This window comes from Anguilla anguilla, chromosome 6 (genome assembly GCF_013347855.1).
Source record: "Anguilla anguilla isolate fAngAng1 chromosome 6, fAngAng1.pri, whole genome shotgun sequence".
Classification (NCBI taxonomy): domain Eukaryota; kingdom Metazoa; phylum Chordata; class Actinopteri; order Anguilliformes; family Anguillidae; genus Anguilla; species Anguilla anguilla.
In genome coordinates, this window is record NC_049206.1 from 32789378 (window position 1) to 32811959 (window position 22582).

The 22582-nt window shown below is 39.3% G+C and overlaps 1 protein-coding gene and 1 long non-coding RNA gene across 4 annotated transcripts in view; one reads left to right on the plus strand and one right to left on the minus strand.

Annotated features, from left to right (window-relative positions):
- The window catches only part of mcm3 (minichromosome maintenance complex component 3), a 102897-nt gene that overhangs the window by 24373 nt on the left and 55942 nt on the right, over positions 1-22582 (minus strand). For 2 of the 3 annotated variants that reach the window (XM_035422280.1, XM_035422281.1), the window contains exons 11-12: positions 15969-16095; positions 5431-5581 (exon numbers count right to left, since the gene is read on the minus strand). In XM_035422280.1, the coding sequence (XP_035278171.1) occupies positions 5431-5581; positions 15969-16095 (278 nt within the window). Of the gene's footprint in view, positions 1-5205; positions 5348-5430; positions 5582-15968; positions 16096-22582 lie in introns of those variants that run through there. The other variant, XM_035422283.1, reaches the window with a different exon arrangement.
- LOC118229856 lies at positions 8677-22366 on the plus strand. The gene is made up of 7 exons (XR_004765753.1): positions 8677-8844; positions 20031-20206; positions 20551-21109; positions 21190-21304; positions 21407-21619; positions 21757-21848; positions 21937-22366. It is a non-coding gene; the product is annotated as an uncharacterized LOC118229856 (long non-coding RNA).

The following is a 22582-nucleotide window of genomic DNA, read 5'->3' on the forward strand; positions in this document are numbered from 1 at the left end:
TACGACAGAGTATTAGGGCCACATTGGTCGCTGGTAATATATTTTCCAAAAAATTATGTTTTTGACTTTATTTTTGTGATATTACGACCTTATTCTTGAAATCTCCGAATTTTTTCCCCCCTCAATGTGGCCCTAATACTCCGTCGTAATACAGTGTGTGTATATGTGTAGCATTATTTATTTTTCCCACCCGCATTCTGCGAAGACCCGCCCCTACTCTGCCTCTGATTGGCCCTGACCCTGATATTCTTCTTTGCTGAATGTGGGTGGGGAAAAAAATAAGACATGTATGTGTGAAACCGCGCCCTGTACTCCTCCGGGAGCAGCGCACACTTTTGTTTGAGTTATTTGAGTTTGATTTATTTAGTTATATAGTTTGTCAAACACTTTAAACATCAGCACTTTTTAAGCTTATTTTTTAAACAATTGAGGTTATTGCGATTTCTTGTTTGTGCTGTGATTTAAATAAAGAAAGAAACATTTATCTGCACCTTTATTCCTGTTTACAATCATTTACATAATGTGTTAGGAAATTACCAATGTGTATGGGAACTGAAAAACAAGGTAACGCTTAATGTATTATTGTGGCGCCAAAAGGTGCGGTGAAAAATTTTGGATGCACCTAAATTAAAAAGTTAGGCGCACCAGTGCAACCAATGTAAAACGTTATTCTGGAGCCCTGGAAGGTGTTTAAAAAATATTTTAAAAGATTCTTTCCTTTCGTAAACGTAGGGGAGAGTAGCCATAAATGTAATGCTTGATATAGGTAACATGATCAGCCACCACCAAAAGGAATGACAACCTCCGCGGAAAATATTTTCAAAAAATTGTATTTGACCAAGCTAAATATTTTATTATTCTGTTCCAGAAGTAATTTTCAGGTATAAGGCTTTATTTTCATTTGTAATAAACCAAATCATTCATTATTTTAAAAAGTTAGCTGTCCTTGAAAAGTAAGCATGGTTTTTACAGTACATTCTAGTGGGAATTGGATGCTAGGTGACCAAAAATCATGATGTGCTCATTTGTATAAATGTATCAGCTGCTAGAGTTATACCTAAACTCACCAATCTGTCAGAAAACATATCTGTAATTACCATGCAGTTTATTTAATATACCTTTTTACTCTTCTTTGGACCCTAATCCTACCTTTTACATTTCCACAGTTACTGTGCAATCCTGTTTCATTGTGTACTGTATGGAAGCTTCCCCCAATATTCATAATATTCATAATATTTAACGACTATTCTTTTGTTTGCTTCTACTATTATTGATTAAAATATTTCTAGGATAATTAATATAATTATTTGATATTATTGTAATGATCATTTTTAATATTATATATTTGTCACTGTAGTTTTTTTTCTTCTTTTCCCCACACTTAGTCTATAGTCTATAGACACACACACCCACGCACACAGTCATCCTTGACAACCCTGATACTAACCACATTCACACCAAACTGCTTAAAATGGTTTTGTTTATTATTGTTTTTATTCATTTATTTTTTTCTACTTTATTATTATTATATTTTTCTTTTTCTCCCTCTCGATTCTTCACTCTTACTACATACCCACCAGTCTGAACACATGTTGTATTCCTCAGTTTGCTTTTGCCCCTTTTGTCTTTGTTGTTTGTCTTTGTCTTACTTTGTACAATCCCTTTCATTTGTTTAGGTGTCCCTGTACTTGTCTCCACTTGTTTGGTTACCACTTCATTGCACAATAAAAATGTATTTAAAAAGAGTTATACCGCCTCTGAGCTGCTAAAACAAATAATGGGCATTTTTGCCATTGTATGTTTACAGAATGCCATCTAAAGAGAAAATGAGAGGGTTGCTAACCAGCTAGGTCATGGAGGGGGCTTCAGATTTGGAAATCAGGGGCACTAGATGGTGTTGAAAAGCATCTAGATGTAGTGTCTTATTGGAGACCGTAGGCATTTTAAAGGTGTTTCATTTCTTTAATAAATGTTAATTTTACTCATCAACGCTTTTTAAGTTGGTTCGATGTTTAAAGTAAAATGTATTCAGCTAATTTGCTTGCTGTGTTGACACAGCCTCATCTTCTGAATACTGGGTTAATGGTAAAGACAGCTACCTGGTCACAGGCATTTATAATAAGCACACGCCAGATTAGTTCCTTTGGTTGGCTTACTCGGCTATTTACTATGTAAAAGCTTGCCTGGGTTTCCACATCAATTTGAACGTCACCACACTTCACGGCAAGTAATGAAGTTGCTTAGTACGTCCATTTTTATTTTCATAAATAAAGCCCCATGCTTCATAATCTGAGGATGTGGCTGGTTGCATGTTACCAACGGAAATGCATTTCTTTGATTAACATTAGTACGTGCCGAAAAACCTGGGTATGCACATTATAGGGCATTTACATTTACTGATAAAAATATTCCACACCTCTAAAGAAATCATACAGAAACGGTGGTAAATAGTATTTATAAATGTACAGTTGCAAGGAAAAATTTGTGAACCCTTTGGAATTACCTGGATTTCTGCATTAATTACTCATTAGTCCGATCTTCATTTAAGTCACAATAATAGAGAAACACATTCAGCTTAAACTAATCACACAATTGCACATTTCATGTCTTTACTGAATACATTGTCTGAACATTCACAGTTCAGGCTGGAAGAAGTATGGGAACCAGTATGAAGTAACTGGTAGGACCTCTTTAGCAGCAACAACCTCCACTAAATGTTTCCTATAGCTGCTGATCAGACTTGCACAATGGGTAGTGTGCAAAAGGCTCAGAGTATGGACAGTGAAGACCTAACCTGTTGCTACGCAACGCCCCTTTCGTTTACGGCTCGCGCTTGCTGCGGTTAAATTTGTGCAAAGTTAGTCAGTTCAACGGTAATTTCTAGCGAGTTAAGTTTCCTTTGTGTGCGTCAATAAACAGCAGTAAGTACACCTTTCTGTATAGTTAAGGATATTTAGTTTAGATTATTAGTGAATCCATTGTCTGATAGTAATTTGTATAGCATAATGTCTTAAGTTTTATCAGCAGTATTCCGTTAATCGCCACATATTGGCGATTTATGCTAGGTATATTTGAGTGTTATTCCTCGCGCCTGTGCATCTACATACGGTAGAATATTCCGATGTGTTTAGTAAGCTATGTGATTAGCACCGTTTATTTCCTGTTACTGTATAGCTGATATTCAAGATTTCTAACTGTGATGCTAGTTAAATAATATTTGATGCCTAGGGGTGATAGAGAGATTTATGTAGCCTATATAATGTACGGTTGATAATAAGTGTAGAAGTAGGCTAACTGTATCTCTTTTTCCTTGTTTAGAACCACACACACACACACATACACACACACATGCACACCCACCTGATTTAATCCTAAGAGGAGACCAGAGATTGCCTGTGCCTGTGTATTTGCATTCCATTTATAATAAACCCCCCCAAAAGAATTTCCTGCCTCCGTGTCCTGACCAGACACCCCATATTGTTGACAAACTCCTAACCACCAAGAGCTTCATTACAGGTAGGAATTTTAGACCATTTTAGACCTTACAAAACTGTTTCAGTTCTCGGATTTCTTGCATGAACAGACTTCTTCAGGTCATTCCACAACATCTCAAAGGGTTCTCTCAACTCTGACTTGATCATTCCAAAACATTTTTTTCTTTTTAAACAATTGTTGTCGATTTACTCATGCATTATGGGTCATTGTCTGGTGGCATCACTGTTATATTAAGCTTCAGGTGCCAGTTCGCTAACCTGACATTCTCTTGTAAAATTTCTTGATACAATTTTGAATTCTTTGTTCCCTCAATGACTGCAAGCTGTTCAGGCAGCAAAGCAACCCCAAACCATGACGCTGCTTCAACCATGCTTCACAGTTGGGATGTTAATGGTGTTAATTAGCACTGCTTTTTTCCTCCAAACATAGAATAGCGCATTGCTTCAAAAAAGTTTGTCTCAGCCATTCATAGCATAATTGTCCCAGAAGCATTGTGAAGCAGCCAGGTGGCCTTTGGCAAACTTGAGATGTGCAGCAATGTTTTTTTTTTGGAGAGCAGTGGTTTCCTCCATGGTGTCCTCCCATGAATACCACACACATGAACAGAGACTTCAACAAGTTCAAGAAATTTATGCAGGTCCTTTGCTGTTACCCCTGGGGTCTTTTTGACACCTTCAGCATTGCATACTGTGCTCTTGCTGTGATCTTTGCAGGATGCCCATTCCTATGGAGATTAGCAACAGTATAGAATTTCCTCCATTTGGAGAAAACTTGCCTTATTGTAGATTGATGAACACCCAGGCCTTCAGAAATACATCAGTAGCCCATTCCAGCTTTATGCATCTCTATAGTTCTTCTAAGGTCATTTGTTGTTAAACATAGTTATTTATAGTTTTAATTGGTTGCAGTCTCATCTAAATAAAAGAAATATGTTTTATTTCCGCATTTCAGTTCTCTGAGCATATTTCCATGAGGTACTCTGTTGATATTTTTACACGTCATAAAGCAATGGTATGTCCTACTGACACGGCTCTATGATGTGGTTACTTCATACAACATATACTTGTAATGGGAGATGATAAACCTGAACTGACATTTCTCGTTTAGGAGATATACTGAAGTGAACACATTTTTTTAATGAAGCAAAAATTATTTTTTTCTTCCTATAACAGGGCCCACCAACTAATCCTTATTGTATGAAGGCCTAATCTTGAGAAGTTGCATGAGGGGTTATCCATAGGATAAACCTGTTCAATCTGTAAAAAAACGGAGGGTAGTGAAAAAACATCAAAATCACCTTCGGGCTCAGAGTTACCAAACATGAAAAGATTGAAGGTCGGTCAACTACCCATGCTGCGTACAGTAACCTGTGTCCCCCCCCCCCCCATACCTGAAGCCAAGCCATATCAAACCCACATAAATCCCAAGTCGTGACCAGGCTCATAGACCCTAGGTCGAATAGCGCAGTTCACGTCAACAACAAATGCAAATTTTACCTGGGTTATTATTTCAGTGTGAAAGAAGTATCACAGACATAATACACAACAACTTAGTTACAGGCGCTTGAGGCAAGGGAAACATGGAAGTACATATACAATGTTAAATGGCAAAACATCATATTGACAGGACAACTTCAAATGACTAAATCAAAAACCTGCACACATTTGACTGACTTTAAAATCGCTAAACACAATGAGATGCTACCAAAAGAATTTATGCAAATTCACATACTTTTTGTATTAAACAGGAGTGGAGTATTCCCAAGTACATCCGGAATAATTTGTCCAATTTTTAGAAACAGTAGTAGAAACAGCACAACAAATATTGTTTCTGGGGGTATTCGTATTATCACCTGCAGACAGTAATAATAAAACATTTAAGTTTTTGGTTAAATGGTTATGAATGGTCTCTGATAAAACAAGAATTGATTCTCACCCTAGCAACATCTGATCCCAGCTGCTCCTGACTGCGCAGTCGGGAGTACTCCTCCGCAATGTGATCAGCTGCCTCTTGTGTCAGCACAGGTGTGATGACTTTGGCCACATGGATGTACTTTCTCATGAACTCCTTGCTCACCACCTTCTCCCTGCAAAGACACAACATAAAAGATTTGTTTACGGGCCACATTCTGGTGAAATGAAATTGGATTGCACGTTTTTCTACTGGACTTGGACCATCAAATTCCATTAGCTCTATTCCCATTACAATGGGAAATCGGCCAAGAACGTTTTATGATGTTGCGAGGCACATTAGCAATGTATATCAACTTCAGACTACCTTCATGACTCCAATTTCACAATACATTCCTAAACCAAATGCCTTGAATAATGCAATTGTTTTTAAATCTATGAAGGGTTTTTTGCCTGTTATACTTGTATGTTAGAAGCTTATTACAAAGTCAGCAAATGGATCATATAAATATGCTTTTCTCTCATGCTGACCGAGATGCCCTAGTACTGACTGAAACCTAGCTAAAAACTGTGTTGCTGATTAATGGTTACAATATTTTTAGAACTGATTGGGGTGGTGGTGTAGCCCTTTACGTCAGATCATGCCTTTGCTGTCTATGTGTTTCAGACTGTTAAATTGAAAAATCAATTTGAATTTCTTGCTCTAAGGTTACTCCTGAGAATAACGTTTCTTTTTTTAGTTGGAGTCTGTCGCCCTCCTTCTGGTGCTGAATGTACCATGGATAATCTTAGTGAGATTTCTAGGTCTGCCCCTGGGTCTCCCCCCTAGTGGCCGTGCCTGGAACACCTCCAGAGGGAGGAGCCCAGGAGGCACTCTTATCGGATGCCTGAACCACCTCAACTGACTCCTTTCAATGCGGAGGAGCAGTGGCTCTATTTTGAGGTCCTCCCGGACAGCTGAGCTCCTCACTCTATCAAGGAGAGTAAACCCTGCCACCCTACGGAGAAACCCCATTCCCGCCGCTTGTATTCGCAATCTTACTCTTTTGGTTACTACCCAGAGCTTGTGACCACAGGTGAGAGTAGGGATGAAGATCAACTGGTAAATCAAGAGCTTTGCCATTTGGCTCAGTTCACCACCACTGTTCGATACAGTGCCTGCATTATTACAGCTGCTACACCTAGACGGCAGTTGATCTCCAAATCCCTTTCAACCAATTCTTCATATAATTAACCCTTCACTGTTATCCAGCAATGTTCCCATATCTTTTAGTAGGCAGAATTCAAGCCACTACTCAAGAGAACAAACTTGGATTCGACAGACCTGGCTAACTACAAACCTATGTCTATCAAAGACTCATGTTAAATGTGTAGCACAACAACGCTCTTCTTTCTTACAGGATAAAAAGGTGTATGAGAGGTTTCATTCTGGTTTTAGGAAGCATCATATTACTGAGACAGCCCTCGCCTGAATCTTGAATGATCTGTTTCTCCCCCTTGATTGTGGCGATATCTCTGTTCTTGCCCTGCCTTTGATACCACAGACCACAATATCCTCCTCCATAAGTTACAAAAATCAGTTGGTGTCACTGGGAAAGCCCTTGGTTGTGGTTGAAATCCTATCTCGCTGACGGACTTCAGGATGTAAGGGTAAATAGGTCCTCTGAGTATACCAGGGTTCACACTTTGGTGCACGACAAGGATCTGTGCTGGGTCCTTTGATTTTTCCTTGTACATGATCCCTCTAGGGGACACCATAAGCAGTCATGGTGTTAACTATCACTGCTATGCAGATGAAATGCAACTTTATATGCCTTTTAAAACAGGCAAAGTTGATCCACTACACAAAGTAGAGGCCTGTCTTAAAGATGCTAAAGTTTGGATGAACTAAAATTTCCTCATGTTGAATTCTGATAAAACCGAGCTGCTGAGTAGCTCTTAGAGATGAAGTCCTACAGTTTTCCTGAAATATAAATTGCTTCTCTGTCTCCTCCAAAGCAGTTGTTAAAACACCTTGGTTTAACTTTTGATTTAGATCTTTCCTTTCAGGCCCATATTAATAATCATTGGCCTTCATCCACCAAAAGAGCATATCTAAATTAAGGAAGATGTTGTCCCTCCAGGATGATGAAAAAATATCACATGCATTTGTATCCTCTCGGCTTGATTACTCAACTGTCTTATTGTCAGGATGTACCAACGCGACCTTGAAATGTCACCAACTTGTACAGAATGCAGCTGCTAGGGTCCTTACAAGAGCTAAGAAATGGATGGGAACATATCAGTCCAGTGCTTAAATCTCTTCACTGGCTGCCTGTCAAATCTATAATTGACTATAAAATCTTTCTGTTAACATATAAAGCCTTTAACGGTTTAGCCCATGACTATCTTAGTGAGTTACTTATTCTCCTCAAAGATTACTTCATCACAAGATGCTGGTTAAGTCAAAATTCCATGTATATTGGGATGGCAGGTATGCCATCCCACCAAGTTACGTCTTGGTGGGGCGGCATGCCCCATACCTATACAGCACTGAAGGTTTGGCACTTTTCAGGGACCCCACAGAAATAACCACAATGAACTCTCAGCCCTTAAAAACATTCCTTTCTACACCTTCTGGCCCCATTTCAACAGACAGAATTCATAAATAACTTCACACATTCACACCATAAATCCCCAAACTTAGGGGATTGTGTGTTTTTTTCCTCCTCCTTTTTCTTGACTGATTACATCATCTAAAATGCTCTACGCCCACAAAAAATATGTCTCCCCATTGGACATTTAAGTACATATGCAAATAAAAACATTGGATACGGACACAAAATGGACATATACAAGTGCACACTTGGCCCTGTGTTTTGTAATCTTACCACCTGACAGTGTGGTCATTAAAACTTCATCATTTGAAGTTAACAAATAATAACAAAAATTGCCTGATGCAAGACATTTAAATGAATGTATGAAACAGCCAATTAATATGAACAGAATGCATATTCCTCCAGAAAGAATATGTTTATACTTGGTTGTCAAGATTATTTTACAAAATGTACAAGTATTTGTATATTTGCAATTTAAAATAAATACTGATTGTAAAATAAATACTGTACATACATGCATACACACATATATAGAATACTTCATTATCCCCATGGGGACATTACCCAAGCAGCATGTAACATTCACATTTACAAGCAGACATTTATATCAAGAAACATAAAATAATTCACGCTACAGAAAGGCCAGACAGATGAATACATAAATAGATAAAAATTTGACATATTGAGGCCTATTAAATAAATCTTGACTTTTACAAACCTAACCACACATATGTTCGCCCCATTAATGCACTGTATGTTTGCACTCACAGGGCCAAGTTCCTTGGAATAATTTTGGAAACACGGAAATAGCTTTTGAATACAGCTGGTTTCATTTGTATGAGGTAAGCTAGCCAATTTTGTTTCTTGTGACGTAATTTTGATATCAATACTTTCAATGGCAAGCCTAGACTTTGCCAATTTGAATTAATGAGGCCAAAAGTTTACATACACTTAGGCTAAAGACATTCAAACTCAATTTTTCACAACTCCACACATTTCATGTTACCATGTTAAATCAATTAGCGTATCTACTTTTATTTCCATAAGAGGTAATTTCAAAATAATAGCTAAGAAACAGATTTATTTCAGCTTTTATGTACTATATAAGACTAGCAGTGAGCCAAAAGTTTACATACACTTTGTTAGTATTTGGTGGCATTGCCTTTTAATTGCTTAACTTGAATCAAACTTTGGGGGTAGCCTTCCACAAGCTTCTCACAATACTTTGCTGGAATTTTTGCCCATTCGTCCTGACAGAACTGGTGTAAATCAGTCATGTTTGTGGGCCTCCTTGCTCGGACACGCTTTTCCATTTCAGTCCCCAAATTTTCTATGGGATTCAGCAGGGTTTCCGCCAGTGTACTGCAAGCCCGGCGGGCCGCCGGGCCTAAACTGACCCCCCTGCCAGGCCTAAGCATCAGGGATTTTTTTTTTTTTTTTTTTTTAAATGTATTTTTAAGATGTTTTTTAAAATAGTTACAGCGGGGCAGCTCGGTTGGAAAGCTCACCAGCGACATCTGTTGGTTAAAACATGAACGCACTATAGGAAAACAGCAGGTCTGAGATCAGTGTTCTTTACCCTCATTGTGCATAGAGTGACATTCAACACTTGATGCTTCCAACTATCACAAGCTAACGGTACCAAGCAAGGCACCGTTTCTTTAGTAGGCTAACTAACCTCGTTACAAACTGTGTTATCACTTCATCTCGTTAAGTACATTCTTTTTATATATTAACTTAAGCAGTGTGTAGGTAACGTTAAACTAGTAGCATGAATGTAACGTTCGATACATTGTAACATTACATGATTTATTAATCGCCATCGAAATAACGACTTCACTTGTTTATTAATAACGTTAGCTTGGTGACATTGATGTGCACAACAACGTGGTCATTTAGCCAACTTAGCTAGCTAGCCAAACAGTCAGTAACACAGATACATAGATATTTTGTTGTTGTTGAAATGTGCCCAGCATTCCAAGGCTGTACATTGTTGTAAGATTCAGTAGTCAACGAGTAGGCAGTGTTGTGCATATCCCACTCTTACAGCTCGTTTCCAGCCCAAATCACTGCAAAGACAGCAAAAGTGAAACTTCCTTCTGACATCTACGACGGCAATCGCAACCACAACATTTATTTTGCCATTTTGTATCTCTATTTCCATGGATAAAATCGCATGTATAATTATTATTTACTGGTAAAAACATTTACTTCATATCCAGGGAGATATCCAACTACTTGCACGCTACATGACATGTGCAGCCATTTAGTAAAGCGATCGCATTTCAGGCTAGAAAATAACCCGTTAATCCAGAGAAATTGCTGAGTTGTCTGAGAATCTTTATCGCAACAGAATGTATCAAGGCTGGCAGCCTGGATCAAATTTGCTGTGACAGCTGCCGTCCAAAACAAACACCTGAGAGAGGCTGCCTGCGTGCGTGCCTCCCCCAAGGCGTTACTTCATTGTTTTGCAATGCGCAGCTGTCGTAAAAACATCGATAAACTCGGAGGCATACGATTCCAATGAATAGGACAACTTGGAACCGGTTCTCGATTCCCATCCCTATTTAAATGTGCCCAGCATTCCAAGGCTTTGTTGTAAGACTCAGTAGCCAATCAGGACTTGGATACAAGTTTTTGTAGAGCGCAAAAACTTTGATATTGTTTATTTTAATTAAATGTATTTTGTTGTTGTTCAAAACACAGCATTCCAAGTCTGTACATTGTTGTCAGATTCTTTGTAAGACTACTCTATGCTGTAAACAGTTGTTGATTTTTTAAAATGTGTGTTGAATAAATGACTTATTTATAACAACATTCACATTACGTAGTTATATTTTCTAATCTCCAGTCAGCTTTTAGCACTGTCTTAATGTAGGGCCCTATGGAATCTGTGTTATAGCTTTATTTAAATTTTCAATTCCGCGATTCCGTCCGTGATTCACAGAAATTATAGGGCCCTACCTTAATCCTGCCATCAGTCTGTCGCTGGCCCTCGCCAGGCCCCCATCAAAAAAGACACTTGGCCGCCGGACCAAGTTTTAACTTTCTAGTTTATGTCTTGAGATGTTGCTTCAGTTTTTCTATATAATCCTCCTTCCACATGATGCCATCTATTTTCTGAAGTGCATCAGTCCCTTTTCCAGCAAAACACCTCCACAACATGATGCCGCCACCCCCAAGCTTCACATTCGGGATGGTGTTCTTCGGATTAAAAGCCTCACCCTTTTTCCTCCATACATATCATTATGGCCAACCAGTTCAATTTTTGTCTGACCAGAAAACACTCCTCCAAAAGGCTAGGTCTTCATCCTGGTGATCACCTGCAAACTTCATTCTGGCTTTTTTATGCTGGTCTTGGGGTAGGGCCTTCTTTCTTGCCATGGCGATGAAGGATAATCTTAATGGTAGATGTAGATACTTTGGTACCTGATGTCTCAAACTCCTTCACCAGTTCCTTTGTTGTTGTCTTGGGGTTCAGTTGAACCTTTCGGACCAAAGTTTGTTCAGCCCTGGGAGTTAATTTGGTCTCTCTCCTGACATACAAGATCAGCTTCAAATCAAACCCACAAAGGATGCATGAAACATGTTATATTAATGACATACACCCTATAACATTTCATTGATTTTCAATTTTAATAACAGTGCAAACCCCCACATCCACAAAAAAACACACAACACCATAAACTGTAAACGCAAAGAAGAAATACATTGCAAAAAACCGGTGAATTCAAAATCTAAGTGCATCCAAACAAAAATAATCCGTTCCGTGTTTTCCAAACCGACAAACATGCAAAAATGCACACAGCATCCAATTCAGTTCAGTTCCATTCAATCCCGAACAGAGTTCTGGTAAAAAACAACAACAAATTAATCCTTTTGCTACTCATAGAACCGTCAATTCCCTCTTTCTAATCACGTTCCGTGAGTCACAGTTTGCCAGTCGGCAAGTTATAATCCACTCCAGGATTTGTATTTCGCCGGTCACACGTCAGCAACCTACATCCTTGTTTTAAAATGAAAGAAAGAAAAAAAACCACCTCAAGATCACGGCGAGTTGAGATCGCATTGCGCCAGGAGATCCCACAGTTAAAACCGCGTTAGACGAAGGACGATTACTACCTCAAACTTTGCGTTGCTTAACACGGGGATTTGGAGCTACAGTTGCGGACCGACCATTTTTCCAACTCACAGTGCACCGCCATTTTTGACTTCGTCACCATATTTTTATGGGCTGGACCATGTAACAGCGGAAACCAGGGAGGTAATCAGTCTAAATGGGTGTGGGTAAGTGCGGCGCTGGGGCAGCTAAGCCCAGGTCGTCACACCATGGTACCTTCTGTTGTTTGGAAATTGCTCCTATGGAGGAACTGGACTTGTGGAGGTCCACATTTTTTTCCAGAGGTCTTGAGTTGCTTGGATTTTCCCATAGTATCAAGTGAAAAAAGGCAGTGGCTCTAAAGACAGGCCCTTAAATACAACCACAGGTGCCAATTAACTCTCATTGAACTCCTAATTATGACAATTGGCCAATCAGAAGCTTCTAAAAAGTCACTACATCAATTTCTGTAATCTTCCAGACTTTATAGACATCAGTCAACTTGGTGTATGTAAACTTTTGACCCACTGGAATTCTGATATAGTGAATTAAAGCTGAAAAATCTGTCTCTAATCGATTGCTTTAAAATTACCTCTGTTGTGAACAAAGTATGTGCCCTAATTGACTTGCCAAAAGAAATGTATGAAAACATAAAATGTGCGGACTTGTGAAAAACTGAGTTTGAATATCTTTAGCCTAGGTGTATGTAAACCTTTGGCCTCAACTGTATAGACAATGCATTGTATGTGTGAGTAACCTTTGGCATTTTTTGTACGTTGAAACACTGTTTTTCAGATAAAATTACAATGGATGGCTTTAAGTGTAGGCTTAAACCACTTTAGTCAATCCTATAGTTATGAACTTAAATGCGAATGTCTGAGCTGGGTAGGAAACTTGGCATCAAGTGTCAAGCTGGCTGCTACGGAGCCGACACATTGGGTAGTTTAGTGTCAAGCTTGCTTTTAAGAAACTGACACGCTAGGTAGCTTAGCCTCAAGTGTCAAGCTCACTTTTATGGAGCAGGCACGCTAGGTAGGGACTTCCTGTTTGTGGTGGAAAGTGACGAGTGACGAGTATTTGAAAAAGTTTGTTACAGGATTATATTGTGCTTTCAAGTATATATTTGATATTATTTTGGGCATTTTGTTCAAACAAAACACCCATATTACAAGTAAGTTGAAAGGTGAAGAGGATTGATATCCGTGAGTACCGTGTTTATTCGGCTAATTCTACCTAATCAGCCAGATAAAGCGCAAGTAATTTACGAGGTCTAATGGCTGTTTTCTGCCCTCCGGTATCCCCTCTTTCTCAACCTCTCTCTCCCTCTTGGGCTGTCTCCTGCTCTGTGTGCGATATGTTTAGTTACTCTTCCTCCGCTGTTAACGATAGCTTTACCTGTGATAAGTGTAGGTTAAATGCTAGGCTGACGGAGAAGATTGCTGAATTGGAAACTAGCATCCGTACCTTACATGAAATTCGAGATAGTGAGAAGTTTATAGAATCCTTCTCGGTTCCAGATACACCAGCTAGTCTGTCCACAGTTAGCACCCCGGCTGAGCCTTTGCAGCAAGGCGGGTGGATTACAGTTCGGGAACGTAGTCGAAAATGTAAGCCACCAGTGCTCCATTACATTACATTACAGGCATTTGGCAGATGCTCTTATCCAGAGCGACGTACAACAAAGTGTATAACCATAACCAGGAACAAGTGTGTCGAAAACCCTAGAGAGAAGTACCGTTCCAAGTGCAGGGAACAACAGCATAGTTCAACTTGGACCCTGTAGGTTAAACTGATTACACTAACACAAACGAGAACAGTAACAACACAGTCTATGCAAAAATACAAGCAGTAGTTAAGACGTGTGTATTAACTAAGTCACCTACGAAACAGCTACCTAGTTACAACCCTAAGATTACAGTCAATTTAGAGATTACAAGGAGGCTCCAACGTCCTATTCACGTTTCAAACAGGTTCTCCCCCCTCAGCAACACACCAGCTGTGAAACCTGTTGAAAAAAGTCTAATTGGCGACTATATTTTAAGAAACGTGAATTTAGCGACTCCAGCGACCATAGTACAATGCATTCCAGGGGCTAGAGCGACCGACATCGAGGTAAATTTAAAGTGCTGGCTAAGGCTAAACGCAAGTTTTCTGAAATTGTTATTCATGTCGACACTAACAATATCCAGTTGAAGCAATCGGAGATCACCAAAGATCATTTTAAATCGGTGTGTGAATTGGCAAAACAGATGTCTGGGTCAGTTATTTGCTCGGGCCCCATTCCCTCTTGGCGTGGTGACAAAATCTACAGCAGACTGACATCACTAAATCGCTGGTTGTCTGTTTGGTGCCCTGCAAATGGAGTTGGCTTTATAGACAACTGGAATACTTTCTGGGGGAGGCCTGGTCTTTTGAAATGAGATGGTATTCACCCCTCTTATCTCTAGTAATTTATCGTATAGTCTTAGAAATTCCATTTCATGACACACCAGAACCAAGGCCAGGCAGCAGACCTACTGTCTTACACAGATTTCTGCTTGTTCCCAAAAACTGCTGCCCAGGTTACATGCTATTGAGATAGTGTCTGTCCCTCGACCAAAATTAAGCCTTGCTAAGAAGCCCATTAGGGTCGTTTGTATGACTAATCTGCAAAAAATCAGACCTTGTTATTCTACTAATAATGCGGCTGACCAAACTCAGCTAAAAACTCAGCTAAAAATTGGATTAATTAATATCAGTTCACTAACCCCTAAGCAACTCTTGTAAATGAGTTAATTACTGATCACCAAGTTGAAATCTTATGTGTAACTGAAACTTGGATTAAAACTGATGAATATATTGCCTTAAATGAATCCACCCCTCCTGGTTACAGCTATACTCACGTTCCCCGTCTGACGGGTCGTGGCGGTGGTGTTGCTGCTGTATAATTCTAATCTTTTTGCTACTTTTTTGAAGTAAGAACTTGTTCTCAGTTTTGCACATCAGGACAAAAAAGCAGTCAGTTTTATCCTTGCAATTGTATACAGGCCACCAGGGCCATACAGTGGCTTTTTACTTGAGTTTGCTGATTTCCTTTCCAGCCTGGTTGTTAATTCAGATAAAATAGTAATTGTAGGGGACTTCAATATTCACATGGATAGTGAAGGCGATCCTCTCAGATCAGCATTCTTGTCTATCATTGAATCTATTGGCCTCTCCCCCTCTTCGCACTTCTGCTTCCTGGTCACGTCTCCTGTCTGTTTTGGCTCCACGATGGTGGAATGACCTTCCTGTGGAAGTCAGAACAGCTGAGACCCTGACTACCTTCAAACGATGACTGAAGACTCACCTCTTCAGGCTGCACCTCTCCCCATCCCTCCCAACCTCCCTGTAGTCTCTAATTGACTATTTAATCTTAGGGTTGTAGCTAGGCAAGCTGTTTATCTTAGTTGACTTAGTTATTGCACTTGTGCCTACTCAACTATTGCTTGTATTATTTGCATAGACTGATTTGTTGCTGTTTTTGTTGTGTTAATCAGATTAACCTAGAGGGACCAAGTTAAACTACATGGTCGTTCCCTGCACTTGGAACTGTACTTCCATCTAGGGTTTTAAACACATCTGTTCCTGGTTTTGGGTATACGCTTTGTTGTACGTCGCTCTGGATAAGAGCGTCTGCCAAATGCCTGTAATGTAATGTAATGATTTTGGGGGGGAATTCTTAACACCTAACAAGTCTAACATCAGGCAAAATCTTTTAATTCTGGGGGGACTGGGGAGACAAAAAAAAAAAAAAAAAAAAAAAAAAACTTAGTGACACTTACTGCCACTAATTCAAATGTACTACAGGCACACTCTAGCATATGCAGCACACAGGCACATCATTACCTGCGTCTCCGGCTCCCATGCAGCAGGCTGTTGTGTTTCTCATACACTTGTAGCTCCTCCTGCTGCTCCTCAACCATGTCTGGGTCGTCCGTAGCCAAAACATCAACCGTCCCGCCCAGAGCTAGCGCTTCAACATAAACCCAGAGATGTATGTCAGCAAGCTGCCTAGAAAACAGGAAAACTTTAGTGCAGAACCTTGCACTTCCCCCATTGTTTTTTCTAATGAAAAGTTTAATTCTTGTAAAAAAACAAATAACAAAAAATGTAAAACTAAAAAGGTACAAAACTGGTACAAGACCCTAAGAAAAACTCATGTTTATTAAATACCTTGAATGCAACACAGTTCCTAATCTGCCCACTTGGCACTGGTCATTAACATGCCATTTATTTTAACCAATCAGCAGTGCAACTGTGTTGTGGCCTGCCAATTGATCTCAAGATGACTTCAAGTGAATATCCAAACAGAATGGACAGGTTGTGTCAAACCTAAAAGCACTCGCGTTTAGAAGTGACATACTTCACATCAAAAGGGAATCATGTGAAAATTCTTTATACAGAAACGTAGAAATCATGTGAAAATGATAAAGGAACACATCTTTTTGTTGGGGTAAAGATTGCAGGTGAACAACAATCCTCTTTAACCTCTTAGTGAACATGCCGAATCTGACCAATCCTTGCCCACTTAGGGGGTACCCTATTTAAAGCTTTATAACTCCAGATGTGAACACCACAGAGACTTGAAAAATGGCTTAAATGAAGCAAGACATTTGTACCATTTACAATACTAACTTAGATCAGTTTATATTCATAATTTTGGAAGAAATAAAGTGCCACAAATGCTATTGTCTAGGCAAAAAATCAAAATGAATTTGCTCTTTCGTTTGCAATGAAATACTGAGAGATTGGTATATTTACCGCAGATTAAACTATACATGTCCTGGATCAAAAACTCATTGACCACAAGTTCATAAAATCTAAGGGTGGATATGTAGAACTACTAAAGATTTATAAAGCAAAAACTAAGCAGTGTACCCAGCGCCTCCAAATCTATCAAAAATGTCTAAATTATGCATTGGTGTAAATCACAACATATTCAAGTATTTCACTACAAATCAACTGTTTTGACTCAAGAAACTTGCTGCTACATCATTTAAGTGCAGTGGTCTAAAATATCTACGGGTCCAGAAACATATCTAAAATCTCTCAATGAATAAAATGCTTTTTGTCCATTATAAAGCATATAAATGGGACTCTTACGAAGGTTTAAGATGAAACATTGATATCAGATTAAAAGATAATGCAAAAACATTGTCTCACAATGCGGTACAGTACCTAAATGTGTAATAATTAACTCTCGTATGCATTTCCGTACACTACAGTATGTAATGTTTTCTTGTACTTCACACCTTTCTTGGTGCCCGATGTTCTGCATGCTCTGCAGACCACTGATCCTAAGGCAGCTAGGCCAGATGACCTTGGCCCATTTTTATTGAAACCGATAGCAGAGGTTATAGCCAAACCAGTCACTTACATTTTCAACCTTCCAGTCTATACAAATAAAGTTCCAGTTTCATGGAAACAAGCTTATGTTACACCACTATTGATAGCTGGTGATTCATGTGAACAACTATACACCTATCTCAAACCTTTCTGCATTAGCGAAGGTTTTGGAGTATTTAGTGTCTGATCAATTTAAAATGTTCCTGGACTCACACAACATACTAAATGGCATGCAATCTGGTTTTAGATCCAGGAACAGTACAGTGACTGCAACTTTGAAAGTCATTGATGACTTAAAAGCAGCCATTGATAAGAAATCATTCTGTGTGGCCATGTTTATAGACCTTACTAAGGCCTTTGACACAGTATACCATCCCATGCTAATAAACACCTTGTTGAAGGCTGGTACTGGTTACAAAGCTGCAAATTGGTTTCAGAGCTATCTTTGTGATCGGATGCAATTTGTCAGACATGGGAATGTTACATCTGACCCTGTTGTTCTTAGAAAGGGTGTTCCCCAAGGATCTATTTTAGGTCGTCTGCTCTTTATCATCTATATTAACAATATCTGCAGTCAGACTGAACACTCACAGTACCATTTCATATTCTTGTGCCCCTTCTCCTGAGACTGCTTGTGCAAACTTGCAGTTGGATTTCGCTTCACTGCAGCATGCCCTTATTGACTTGAAGCTGCTTTTAAATGTATATAAGACTAAGGCAAAGATATTTGCTCCTAGCAGCGTCAAGGTTCCAGCTCTCTCTATTAACACCCTTGAAGGTGTAGCTATTGAGATTGTTGATACTTATAAATATCTTGGTATTTGGTTGGACAAAAGCTTTAATTTTAAAAAGCACATTGAAACTCATGCTAGGAAACTTAAGTTCACATTGGGCTTTTTATACAGGTTAAAGTCATGTTTTCCTTTGTCTTCACGTAAACGGCTGGTTGCAGGTTTATTCCTACCTCAGCTAGATTACGGTGACATCATTTACCACTTTGCCCAAACTCGACCCTCTTTATCATGCTGCCCTCAGATATATTACAAATGCAGGCTTTAAGACACATCATTGTACCTTATATAACTTAGTAAATTGGACATCCCTTGGTATACGTAGGATACAACCTATTTTTTACAGTCTCTGGATGCAGGACTGGCATATATTCATCTACCAGGCCATTCTTGGAGAGTTACCTATATATATACGTTCAAAGTTTTTACCCACACAAAGTACACATAATTTAAGATCTAATATTGGACTGCATTTCAAGGTACCAAATGTGCAGACAGAAGCCAGCAAGAGGAGTCTGTTCTATTATGGCCCCCGGTCTTGGAATGAGCTGTAGGTTAAGCTCAAGCTTGGCACACTAATTTCCTGGGCTGTCTATAAAAAAGATCTCAGAAATCTTAACTGTTAAATGCACCTGTTTTAATATTTAATTTGTCATGTCATGCTGGTTACATGTATGTCATTCTGTTTGTGTATGTATCTTTGTATGACCCCTAAGCGTTGTGTCTGTTTTGTACTGTATTGTATTTTATTTTAATGTGCTGTTCTCCTTGTAATATCTTTTGAGCTGCCCACTTGGCCTGGTCTCCCTTGTAAAAGAGATTCTGTCTCAATGGGACTCTCCTGGTAAAATAAAGGTTAAATAAATTAGATTGTATGAGCATGGGAGGACATGCAAACAATTTTCAACCGTCCACCACGTTTTGGCAATGTTCCAACACTCACGTCATCACTGTTGCATGCATCACAAAAACTACAAAGCTACCAATGAACACTTACATTACAGTGTGAAATATCTTCAGTATAAAATACCTATTTAAAGACACTCAATTTAAAAAATAAAGCATATAACCAAAATATTTTGAGCAGTAATACTTACATATCAATGATGAAATCTCATCTATGTTCAGTAGATGGAGACAGAGACAGTATCAATAATACTGTTCTATTCGCTTCTGTTTTGATCCAGGAAACGATGTCAGCTAGGTCTATCAGCAAACATATGGCTTAGCTATGCCCAGAAGTCCTCAATAATAGTATTTTCCAAGAAATTACGAAAAATCATTGACAACGTTTCGTTAGGTGCAGTGTCTTTTACTGCTTTTACTGCCGTCCACAAACTACAGGCTGGATACCTTAAAACGTCATGAAATGACAGCTATCCATAAAGCGGCAGAAGAAAAGGAGAAATACATTAGAGAAGGTAGCACTTTCACAAAAGCTTTACTCTATAAGTTACAAAAAACTAATATAAAATAGTTGTTTTAAAAAATAATTACTTTGTTGTGTCTTTAGGGAGAACACTACAGCGTGCCATAGCTGCACAAGCGGGCTCTTGAAGGCTGCTTCAAAATAATATATGAATGCCTCAAGTAAAAGTGGCCCCACCACACCAGCTATGAGCCCATTATTTGCTTATGCAAGCAATTGGGCTGTGCTTATTTTTATGGTTTGAATGTAAATTCTGCAACCATTTAATTACATGATTGTAAATTGAACATCTCCACATAATTACTGCCAAGTAGGCCAACCTAATTACTTTTCTGCCCCTAGGTCAGTGCCAACACCAAACATACAAGCAGCCACTTCATTGATGAAATGGTGGAGACCATTGGCCAGATTTTGGATGACCAGCTGGTAGCAGAGTTGTCAAAATCCCCAGTGTGGGGATTAATGGTTGATGAGACCACTGACATCTCTGTCACCAAGCAACTGGGTCTTATTGTGAGGTGAGATTACGTTCTACAATTAAATAAAATTGATGTGTATATTCTGATTAAAATTACTTCGACTGAATATAGATTTTTTAAATATAGTTTTCTGGGACCTGACAAAGTGGGCAGCACTGTAGTAAAAACCAAAGTGCTGCATTCAGGTGAAGTGTCTGCTGGGGATGCTGCAACTTTGTATGGCACCATACTGAGAGTCATCAGAGATGACAAGATGCTACCAACCAACAAGCTGGCCTCTTTCACCAGTGACGGAGCCTCAGTAATGATTGGAGAGTTGTCTCTTTTGCTTTTACCTTTGTATTTGATGAGACTGTCATAGTGATCATTTTGAATTCTTTTAGGGAGAAAAAGTGGAGTTGGAAAGAGACTCAAGGACTCGTTCCCTGGCCTGATAACCGTGCACTGTGCGGCACATCTGGCTGTGTCAGACTGCATTAAGGGGCAGAGGGGAGTACCATACCTCATCAAATATGCCAGGACTGTTAGAACAATATTCTGGTTCTACCAAGCCTCCAGCAACAGGACCAGCAGTCTTAAGGAAATGGAGAGGCTTTTTTAACCCCCCCCCCCCCCCCCCAAATTAAACTGCAGGTTAGAAGTATTCAGTGCTAGATTATTCAGATTTACTTTTTCTTTTTTGTCCTTTATAAAGCTCATCAATTAATTCTGTAGTGAGGAAACACTACCAGGTGGGAGTCAAATAAGGAAGCAACAGATGTGATGCGCCGGATCCTGCCTGCTCTCATTGCAGACCTCTCGCTCCAAGCCCGGAATGAGCCAACAGCTCAAGGACTGTATTTCTTTGTAAAGGATCAGTTCTTTCCCCCTGCCCTGTGCCTAATGCAACTTGTGCATGATAAGATCCACCGGCACCTTTTCTTCTCCCAGGTGGAGCAGGAGGTATGAGATAAATACCACAGTCCTTGGTTTTCCTGTTAATTGAATTATATTCCTAGCTGAGCCATCATGTTTGACCTCAGGTCACAGTGCTGAAGACATCCCTGACACAGCTGAGAGAGAGCAGCATAGTCAAGGACCGCTGGCAGGCATGGCTCCAATCAGATGCTGGTCTGAAGCCAGACTGAAGAACACTAAGTATTATAGTATATATATAACATACTTTAAGTATGAATCTATTTCAATAGTTAATGTGGACTCAAGAACTGTTTTATTGAAATTTGTTCAAATCTTCTACAGGTGATGGAGCCGTTTCTGACTGCACTGACTGAGAACATTGAGAGCCGATTCCCAAACACCAGCAGTTTGTCTGTCTTCAGTGTGTTCTCTCCCAGACAGATTCTGACAAACTCTGCACAGTATGGGGATGCTGAGATGAGGACACTGGCAGAGCAGTTCCCAAGACTTAAGGAGTCTGACCTGGTGTCTGAGTGGGACTCCTACAGGCTGAGAGTGAGAAGTCCTGATCTGAAGATACTATATATCAGTTACATTAACTGCACCACCACCACTACCACCACCACAGTCTATTGGTTTTAAATAATAATTTTATCTTTGTTCTCACTTTGCTCTGTGGCTTGTATCTCCAGAATCCTCTGAGCTGTATCCCACCCTGAGCCTTGCAGCTGCAATCCCTGTCCAGACTGCAGATGTGGAGAGGCTATTTTCTGCACTCAAGATTGTAATATATGATTGAGAACACTATCACTATTCATGTCTGTATCAGAATAATACAAAGTTTCTTAATGCATGCATTGTTTTTTAAAAAGGTTAAGACACCCCTGCGCAACAGATTAAAGGAGAGGCACTTGGATGTGTGTTGCAAGGTGGCCATCGATGGACAAGACCAGGAGGCCTTGGACTACAAGGAGTGCATGAAGAGGTTTTATAAAATGAAAAATAGGAGGCTGAAATGTTCCGTCTCTGGTTGTGAACTGTGTAGATGAAAAAATGGTTTTAATGCAATGTTCAAATGCCCTGTAACAGGGCCACATTTTGCTGGTTGTGAAATGTGTAAATGAAAGCAAAGGCTTTTGTGTTATATTTATGTTTAACTACACTGCAAGAGGACCCCTGTGAATTGTAAATGAAAACAATAACTTGTTATATTTGATTTGATTCTAAACAACTTGTTTGTTAACTGTGTAAATTAACACATTAGCTTTTATGTTGTATTTAATGTTGAACAGGGCACCTTTATTTATTTGAATAAAATATGCTTTAACTTTAATTGTCATTTTCTTCAATCATAATTATTAGAACTCCTAAAATATATTGCTTGTAAGAAGTGTTTGCTTGAGCCAGTTGAAGGCCTGGTACACATGCACGTGTGTGTACACGCATAGATTTTGGGGGGACGCAGGGGATGCTTCCCCTCAATATTTAGAACATAAAATGAATCCCCCTATTTTGTGT